Here is an 11,128-nt window from a genome sequence, read left to right as displayed (position 1 = left end):
TATAGCATCGATTCACATTCTGTAATACCTAAATGTCTAGCCACATCTCGCCATGATCGACCTAGTCTGTCTTTGTATTTGTAGTTATACTACTTAAAATATATATATATATATATATATATATATATATATATATATACGTTTGATAAGTTTGGTAAATTTCCATGAAATGGCGCTACAATCCATTTGATGACGTGACATCTCGAAAGATCCACTCTTCGAACCCTTTCAGGCCAAATTTCAGCCAGAAAGGACGCATAGTTCACGTTTGGAAGTCATTTGAAGCGAGATTGGCGCGCAAAAAAGTGCTCTTCCATCAAGACAACGCACCATCCCACAAGTTGACTGTTGCAATGACAAAACTACGAATTGGACTATGAATTGATTCCTCATCCACCCTATGGGGATATATTCTCCGGATTTGGTCCCGTGTGACTTCTTTCTGTTCCCAAACTTAAAAATTTGGCTCGATGGGAAGAAATTCTCGTCAAATGACGAAATCATTATCGCCGTCAATGAGTATTTTATAGACTTTGAGACAGCCTACTTCAAATGACTACCAAATGTGAACTATACGTCCTTTCTGGCTGAAATTTGGCCTGAAGAGGTTCGAAGAGTGGATCTTTCGAGATGTCGCGTCATCAAATGGATTGTAGCGCCATTTCATGGAAATTTTACCAAACTTATCAAACGACCACGTATATATATATATATATGTGTTTATACTTTTGTTGTGTGTATGGACGCGCACGCTGTACATACATGCACACAGAGTGTGATAAAAAATTTATCAGGTTTCTTTTTCGATTGTTTGATATATTTGATGATTAGGCCATATAAACACATTACGAATAAAGAAAAAAAAAATTATAATTGAAGATTTTAAAAATACCTGCTTCTTGTAATTTTCTTCTTTTATAAAGATTATATTGTTCCTTTTGCTCAGAATTACAATATAATGTTTGTGAACTATTACTGAATGGTTTAGTTGAGTTTTCTATTAACAATTGAGATAACATAGAATTGCATGCATATTCTGCATATTCTGCATATTCTGAGCAAATAGATTCTGATGCTAGTAATGATATTAAAACTGTTGTAGACAGATATAATTTATTAGTGCTTATCAAATTATTTTATAATTATTTCAATGTATTATCAAGTTATTTTAATGTATCTGCAGTGAAACTTTCCTAACTTTAGTACTCTATAATTTCATTTCTCCTTTCATATACATACATGACGTAGCATGGTGGAAAGATTACAGCCGTAGTCCAATTCATGCTGACACGCTCATGAGCATCGCTTGTCTTCCTTGTTGTTTGATAAACAACAATGAAATAATTTTTAAGCGTGTGAGCGTGAATCGAATCACAGCCATGGTGTGCTCCCAAAGTTTGGCCAAACCATGCTTACTTTGCATCGTCTCTAAGTGCGCAGTTTATCAACTGCGAAACATGGGGCGGCATTCATAGTCTGTTTTTATTTTAAAACTATCTTAAATATAATGTCTTAAGATGTATCTACAATCCTCGGATTGACTTACAATATCTTAAGATTGATTTAAGACATTCTTAAATGTAAGAATCGACTATGAATATCGATTTGTTTCGCGTCATGAAGTTGGTATGCACTTCGTGCATAAAATTTGCACTATAGCCAAAGAAACACGCTACACTGTCTGAGTGTTGCACTGATGAGCGATAGTGCAGCCAAGAGAAAATGCTATTACATTTAAGGCACAAGAATTGTTGTAATATTTACTTAAACTTAAGTTGTAGACGTAAATAACACACAAGCTTTCACGTATGACGTACAACTTATTACTGTGTCTCTAAGGACTGCCCTTCAACAAAATTTCGTAACAGTATGCGTAAAATGTAAACTTAAGCCGATGAATCAATCAAGATATTGTTTTAGATTACGTAATCTAATAGAAATGGAAATAACAGTAAATTTATCTTTAATCTCACAAAAAAATAAATTTAACTGGTTGAAACTCACCTTATGAATAAGTTTACTGCTATTTGTAGATCTAAAGCATCCTGATTGATTCATCGGCTTAAGTTTACGTCTTAAGGTTATTGTTACAGAAATTTTGTCTACGGCAGCCCTAAAAGAGACGGCAAATAGTCATATGCCGAAGCTTGTGCATTATTTACGTCTACAACTTAAGTCTCTAAAAATAAATAAATATTATTCTTTGCTCAGTTCATCAGTTGCATCAATTCTTGTGCTCAGATCCTACGACTGTCTTAAGATGTCAATCTAAGATGTCATAAGTAAATCCGTAGGACTGTATTAACATCTTAAGACATTATATTTAAAATGTTTTTAAAATAAAAACGGATTATGAATACTGTTCCATGTTTACGTTTTATAGTTGTAGCACAATATAAATACGTACAGTATGGACACTGAACTTTTTATGTGTTCCAATTTTTAGTGCGCATGCGTTGATTTCCAATCAGGAATATGGCTGCCTTCAGTAAGTTGAAATTGCAAGTTAGATTAGGTTAGGTTAGGTTAGATTAGGTTAGCTTATTTAGCTTAGCTGTATTTTCTTTCCATAAAATATAATTATCCTTTTCGCCTACAATATTGTGTGATCCTCATGGTAAGGAAATCGGGCCAAACATGAGTATTACGGCTGAGAACCATGATACGTCGTTCGTACAAAGCTTAATTTTTTTTTAATTTGTAAAAGAAAAGTATGACAAAGTGTTAATAAAATTAAATTTTATTAAAAAAATTAAATCAAATTTTTTCGGAAACGCTATATTATGTAGACTGCTATATTTGTATACAATAAAGTATTCTCTTATAAAGTATGCATGTGTGTGCGTGCGTGCGTGTGTGCGTGCGTGCGTGCGTATGTATATATTCAATTACAACTTCACATTTAATTACAATTTTCATGCCATATATTACTTTTTCATACATAATTATTCAATTATAATTTTCATATAGTATTTAATCAATTATTATTTTTAATTTACTTATTGTTTAATAATATTATTATTATTATTAATGTGAATATTATTTTTATATAATGAATTCGTTAACATTATATTATTATATAATTCTGATTTAAAAATATACTCACTATAAGCAATTTTCATGACATGACCAAATTATGTTTTTTTTTAGAAAATCATTTTGTAGTTTTATAAAAACTCGAATTTATAAAAGCGCCTTTCCAACTCACAACATGGCGACGAGAGACTTGGGACCCACTACATCAAAGGTGCCGACGCTCGTGTATATACTTATATTGTGGTTATAGGCCTTATGGAACGAGAAGTAGAAAAACGATAGAGTGCTAATTTTAGAGAGAGACGCTTATAAACTGAACACACCATGTAATCCTTCCATCATGTGACGTATAAAAATTTTTTTGTGATGTATAAAAATTTTCAGTGTTAAAAGGAGCCAAAGCTGCCTGTTTTACTATCATTTCCATTCGGTGAAAAATCTCCAAATTGGATTTATGGATTAGATTGCAAAGTATTATTACATAAATTAAAGTACACATAAATAGGATCTTACTGGATTTCATGAGAAAATTGAAAAAAAATTAAAAAATTCACTTACTTTTGACTCGTACAGCTGTCATCTCAGGTATATTTGTTTGATATAAGAGTCCATATCTTAAAAATAAGCGTGCAGCTGAAGTCATATTACTGGAACGAACGATATCGAGTTTGTAGAACTAAGATTCACATCTTTAATTTATTTCTTATATTATATTATATAATATATAATAACTATTATTCTGTCTTAAGCAGGGAGCACAAATTCTTGCATAACATATAACACGTAATATATAAGAAAATATACTAATCGTTCTTCATTTCTTTTCTTCCCATGAAATAAAGAACTCTGATTGGTTGGAATTTCTTAAACATTACATGTTATGCGATATATAAGAGTATGCTCTTCGTCTTAGAGTATATCCATACAAACTTGCATAGCCGCATAAATGCATAAAGAAAATTATCCTATCACATTTTATTTATGTCTTTATAAGAAAAATGCGATTGAATTTTCTTTATGCATACGTTTATGTGGTCATACAAGTTGTGTGAATATACCCTTAAGCAGGAAGCACAGATTTATACATAACGCATAGAACATGAGGCATAAGAAAATCAACCAACCAGAATCTTTTATTTTACTTTTACTTTTATTAAAAGGAAGGAAATAAAGCACTTTGATTTCATTTTCTTATGTCTTATGTGTTGCATTATGCAAGAGTCTGTGCTCCCTGCTTTACTCCAACTATGCGTTTGAGTAAAACAGAACGATATATATTATATTAGGTGTGGGAAAAAGTTCGTGGCGTTTTTCCCGTTACATCTAAAAAACGTCACGAACTTTTTCCCATATTTAATATAATGCAAGAAATGAATCAAAGATGTCACCACTATTATTGAAATTAAAATAAATTTTAATTTGGAATTAAAAAAGTCTGTACTATCAATCGATCAAGTTCCTTAACACTTAAGGGGCTGCTAAACCGATTATCTTTATTATATATCGTTCTGTTTTAATCGCATATATCTGTCCTTAACTAACATATGCCATCATCTATTGCAAGACCTACTGCTACGGAATTTCCGCTTTGTTGACATTCCTAATCTTCGCAAAGCATCCATATAGGTACACGTATTTTCCTCTTAGTGAAAAAACTTTTCTTCTAGATTTTCAATCTTAATTCTACAAACTCGGTATCGTTTGTTCCAGTAATGTGACTTCAGTTGCATGCTTATTTTTAAGATATGGATTTTATTGCCTGTTCTAGAGTCGCAAGTCGTAAGCCGTAAGAAATTGGCCAATCACAGTTAAGTGTGAGAAGAATAATCGATTATGATTAGTTAATTCCTTATGGTTTACCTCTTACATCTCTATTGTAGAACAGGCCTCTAAAACTCTTACATCAAGCAAATATACCTGAGGTGACAGCTCTACGAGCCAAAAGTGAATTTTTTAACTTTTTTTCGATTTTCTCATAAAATCCAATGCAGCTGAGGTCCTGTGTACTTGAGGTTTGTGTACTACTTTAATTTTATAATAACAATTTTGCAATCCATAAATCCAATTCAGATATTTTTCACCGAGTGAAAATGTGGACAATACAGATGGCTTTAGCATCCTCTTAAAATAGATTATGTTGCATTGGCATCTGTGCAAACGTTCTCACTATATGTAATATATACTATTTCTTTTTAATGCTCCGCCCCTAATGTATGAATGGAGTGAATCTCTAACTTCTCACAGCCTCGTAGTAGAAGTTATGAAAGTTTCACTATATAATAAAGAGAAATCATGTTGCTCTAAGAATATTAGTAAAATTGCATGTTTTTGAAGTTTATAATTTTTATACTTATTTACATGATCTTATTCTTAACTATATTATTTAAGAATTCTCAAATTAACTTTGCATAATGTTGTATATTTAACGAAACTCCTATAACTGTTTTGTTATCTTATAAATATTTTTTATATTCTAAAATATCAAAAAAATTAATTTAAAAAATATTTACCTTCACTTTGATATATATTACATAAAGGTAATGATGACACAGTCTCCAGCCAGCTTTCATAACCTTGCAATTTGCTTTCTAAATCAGACTTGTGAATATATCTTTTTGATATATACCATAATGGCTCTATATTACTGTAACTCATAATATTTCGTTTTTCCAGTAATCTGATAAACTTTTTGAGGTCCTTTGTCTGGCTCAATTTACGTTTTGAATCAATTTCATGTGCATAATTACATTTCAGCTGATTCAAGATGTTACTGTCAATGAAAGGCTCAGCTATACTGAGGAAGTCTTGACAAAGCAAGATATACTTTTTGAACATCTTATATTTCCAAAGACTCAATTTTTCAAGCCAGATTCTGCGGCATATAAGGTTAAGAAGAACCTGATCAATTTTGAACCTTAAATTTTGTTAAAAATACATTAAATCAATGAGTTTTTGAGTAAAAATAAAGAAAAAAGGGTAATTGTATAATTTAGCATAATCACCTCAAAAATCAATATAATTAAACTTATTCGATGCATGAAATAAAAGAATCTGGCAAAAAAAAGCCCTGATTTCTGAAAGATTCTCAATATTAAGCGTTAAAGTTAATAACTATTAAGATTAGGAAATCTATTACAGAGGCAAAATGAGGATAATTCTTCAGAAGAACTTCGATTTCGGTGAAATTAAGTTTATTCGACGCGTTTTTGATCGAAACAAAAGAATCTGGCAAAAAAAGCGCTGCCCTGTGAGCCGAGATATTGAGCGTTAAAGTTGATTAAAGTTGACTAAAATGTTACTGCGTAACACTTTATTCTGTTTCATCTGTTTAATCTGTTGACAGATTATTAATCTGTTGTGTAGACAGTGGAGTATATAGAGTGCTTATTGGTTCAAGGCGACCACACTGCCACGAACAAAAGAAAAACATCCTACCCACTAGGTTAAGTATAGATTCTTATCTAGAATACCACCCAGGTATCACTGTCCTTGTTATATATCGAACGTTAAACAAGACATGACATCCGGAGAACATCCGGAGAATGGGAATCTAAACACGAGCTTTAGGGCCTAATCGCTTAGAAGTTGCAGCCTAGACAGGTTCACTTGGAATATTTCTAACCCATGAAGACAGTGGAGTATGAGAAGTCTTTTTAGAGCGGTCTTTTTACTGTCTAGGTTGCAACTTCTAGTTGTTAGGCCCCAAGCGAGTTAGAATGTGTTATTTTTATTTTTGTTCGGAGCAGCGTAGTCGTCATGAACCAATAAGCATTAATCTATACACTCCATTGTCATGACAAATTAATAATCGCGTTACGTAGTAATACTTTAGTCAACTTTAATGCTCAATATCTCGCTTCGCAGAACAGTCTTGGGCTACTAGATTCTTTCATTTTACGTAAAAATGCATCGAATGAGTCTAATTTCATCGAAATTGAAGATAGCTCTTCTAAAGAATTACCTTCATTTTGTCTCTGACAGATTTCCTCAATAGTTATCAACTTTAATACCTCCGATCACAGGGCAGAGTGATGCTTTTTTTTACCAGATTCTTTCATTTCATGCAAAAATGCATTGAATAAACCTAATTTTAATGATTTTTAAGATAATTATACTAAACTGTATAATTACCAAAAAGTGTTCGGCACTCTATGCCAAACCGAGATATTAAATTTTAAAAATTAATGACTATTGAGGTTAGGAAATCTGTCAAAATCACGAAATACGGCGATGTAAAACATGTACTACTCACAAATTCGCTACTTTAAAACAAGTTCTCAGTGGAATTCTATAAAGCGGCACCTACAATTATGGTATGCTTTAAGAGTCCTTTTCATGCACCGTTCGTTTTTTAGCGTCTAAAGAATCACGTGATCATAATTGTTGCCAGCAACAACTGAAATCCATGAAAAGAATTACAGCGTCGAATTTTGAACGACAACTTCTTTTTTGAAGCGATAATATATAATAGCAATTAGAGATCCTCAAGTACCATGGTAATTTGATCAATGTTAATATTATAAACTTTAATTTATAAATTCAGTGTATTTATAATAACATTGATAATTAATGAAAAACAACATATAATGTAAACAAAACAATATATAATATAATAAATAAAAATTATGCATGTGCGTTCAAAGCATTGTATATTATATCTAAAAACTTTTCATTATCTTTCGCCGTTTGCGAAAGCCAATTCTCACAGCTGGCACCCTAACATTGACAAAAACGCATTGATTTCATCTGGAACTAGGCGAAAGATTAATAGGTATATCATTATCATTGCACAATGCGTTTGCAATTTTATTGCCTTGGCAGAATTACTTTTTTTTCTTTTCTTGCAAAGTCCACTATAAAAAAAGTAAATATTATGAACAATAAGTTACATTACTGTTCTAATATTCATTAATAGTATAGAAAATTGGTAATGTTCTTTTATATTTATAGTTTTAATATTTGTACAGTAGAGAATATATTTTATGTTCAATCAATACATATTTGATTCAATGCTTTCAACATTATCTTCAAAATCAATATTACTCATGATGCTATAAATATTAAAATTATCATTACAGATTGTATCGAATATAATATTTTTGACATTTATATACAATAAAATATATAATTCTTACATTTTCAACAAGCAAGAATCTCATAAAAATTCTATAAGTCGTAATGAGGCCATTTGTTTCCATTGTTTTTTTGAGCAGATTCACTGATGTTTCTGATCTAATTATTCATTGGTATATATATATATGTAAGCTTTTAAATTTTATTTTAGCTATATTGGTTGTAATTTTCCCCATTTAAAGTATTTGCTACTTCTTGCAAAATAAATTTTTTGTAATTTTTATGTTGCGTAGTGGTAATGAAAGTTTATAATTTCAAAAAGGTTCTCGTAACTGGACTTCTTAAATGAGAATTTCTTCATCATCATGATTAAGTTTTCCTTTTAAGTCTTCATCTGAATTTCTTCATTTCTCACAAGAATTTTGTTCAGATAATATTCAGATAATATATGGACGTAACAAAATCTAAATACAAAGCTTAAATACATTAGAAATAATAAAAAAAGTTTTCATTATTTTGATATAATTATCAAGTTTATTATCTATATATTTTTCTTATGTGATTGTTACTATTTTTTTTTGTTTATTCTTGGTACTCTGCTTTTATTATAGTCATTCCATTATCTGTAAGATATTAAATAATAACATGTAATAAATAAAAATATATATTAAATAATAAAACGTCTATCTTTTAATATTATATATAACAATTATAGGAGTTAATTTACCTAATATAAGATAAAAATATAATGTATCAGGTTCAATTATGTATTGTGTATAATCTTTTAAATAAGCATGATTCGCGGTATTTGCTTGTTCGCAAATTATTTCACACAATCCGCACGTTTGTATGAGATTGAGGGATTAATCCTGAAAAATAAATATTAAATTTAATGCTACAAATATTTCTAAATTATTTTTAATTTGTTAGTATTGTTATTTCATATTTTAGCTAATTATAATCTTTCCTGATAAAATTGAGATTATAACATATGTATTTTTGAAATATATTATTTGGTTTGTATGATATTATTGAAGATCGCAAAATTTAGAAGATATAAAATTTGTAAAAATTAATTACGTACATCAAAGTCTATTTTTTATTTTGAATCGAGATTAATCGAAATAATACAGCTCGAGAATTAAGATAAACACAAATCCAGTGACGACGCTAAAAGCCACAGTATAGATTTTTGCATAATGCATAGTGCATAAGCGAATCAATTAATTAGAATCTTTCTTTTCCTCTCATTTCATGGAAAAGAAGAATTTTCATTGACTGATTCCCTTATGCACTATGCAAGAGTCTGTGCTGCGGTCATAATAGATAAACAAATTCAATTCTTCTTTGACGTTAGCATCAAGCAGCATGGTCACGTGACGTCTTTTGACACCAAAAATAAGCGTCGAACGTCAGCATAAAATGGCACCTTTACGCCGAAGTAACATGTGATGTTATGAAACTGGTCAATCACAATCATTCTATTCTTCAGAGGAATAGCTATGATTGGCCAGTTTTAACATCAATATTATCGCGTAATTAATCAGAAGCGGTCCGCTATTGTGGTTTTGTGTTTTATTGATTACTAATTGGTTACACAATACGCAATACGGCATATGTGCCTCAGAGTGATGTCCCATGCAGCGAATCATTCGTAAGCGAATTCGCGTATCGCCAATCACAGAATCATTCTCTTAGATCTGGTTGCAAATTTCGCAAATTTTTATTAGTGTTTTCGGCCCAACCGGGTTTGCACCAACTTGAACTTGGGTTAGAAAATGCTTCGCTATTGGTTGACATTACACGCTCTATCAACAGGAGAGCACGAAATACCATTACTTCAATTCAAGTTAACGCAAATGCAAACTCGGTTGGGCTGAAAACGCTATATGATTGGCGATACGCGAATCCGCTTACGCACAATCCATTACATGGGATATCATCCTCATAAAGACTACTCTGAGATTTTAGAGCATAGAATCGCAATACATTGCGCGCATTCAAGTTGACAAAACGGCTAGCCTCGCCGAGTATAATTGATTATTACTTATAGATCTAACCAATCAATATTTAATCGCTCGATAAGTATATCTAGCCGCTTTGCCGTCTTAAATTTGTCCATTGTTACGTCTTGGAGGACACTGAGCTAGCGTGAAGTAGCACGGACAAATTTGAATTAGGACACAATGTTATATTTAGTTAGAAATGACGAAAATGAATCCGAAATTTACGGAGCCTCTTCTATATATATAAAATAATAATTGAAGCTTAATTTAATTAATATTGACTCGATGTTAACATAATAGTCATGAAACATGAAAGTTAAAATAATATTAGGTTGATTGACAAAGTGGCAACTTTTAATTTATCGAAATGATAGATGTCACTAATCAAGAAAATGATTAAGAGGAAAGGAGTATCGCTTTCGATATAATTTATTAAAAATTTATTAAATTAAAATAGGTGAATACTATAAGGTGAAATATTAGGTGTAGTAAAAAGAAATTCATTATTTTTGAATGGAATTGAATGGAAAAATAATGGATTTCTTTTTATTACATCTAATAATTATTATATTAAATAAGTTCAATAATAATGACGGAATATGAAATGACAGTATGTGTGAAAATATGTATAAATTACATATATTTATTTAATAGTTAACAATGGGCTATAATAATTGAGCATTATAGAAAGATTTAGCTTAAATACATTAAATAAATATAATAAAATAATTTATCTCCAATCTGATATAACTGGAATAGTAAATATTTATTATTATATAAATATTTATTATTATATATAATTATATAACGCAATAATTATATAACGCAATAATGTAGACGTAGTAATATAATTAAAGAAAATTTTAAAATATCTGAATGTTTTAAAATCAAGATCTATTAATATTATTATTTAATATTCAATACTATATAAAAGAATTGATAGTAGAATTGATAGGTTACCAAAAATAATAAAGTATATGTATATAATGTATATAGTATATGTATATTTGTAA

General features: G+C 30.2%; 1 protein-coding gene across 1 annotated transcript in view; it reads right to left on the bottom strand.

Moving 5' to 3' along the window:
* The window catches only part of LOC105620481, a 7,091-nt gene extending 1,220 nt beyond the window's left edge, over window positions 1-5,871 (bottom strand). The window contains 5 exon segments of the mRNA XM_012201972.1: window positions 7-80; window positions 882-1,036; window positions 3,220-3,225; window positions 3,882-3,899; window positions 5,547-5,871. Of these exon segments, the coding sequence (XP_012057362.1) occupies window positions 7-80; window positions 882-1,036; window positions 3,220-3,225; window positions 3,882-3,899; window positions 5,547-5,871 (578 nt within the window).
* Between the last annotated feature and the right edge of the window lie 5,257 nt (window positions 5,872-11,128).

Source organism: Atta cephalotes, assembly GCF_000143395.1.
Source record: "Atta cephalotes unplaced genomic scaffold scaffold00027, whole genome shotgun sequence".
Classification (NCBI taxonomy): domain Eukaryota; kingdom Metazoa; phylum Arthropoda; class Insecta; order Hymenoptera; family Formicidae; genus Atta; species Atta cephalotes.
Note: the sequence above shows the minus strand (reverse complement) of the source record. Positions and strands in the feature narration are given on the sequence as shown.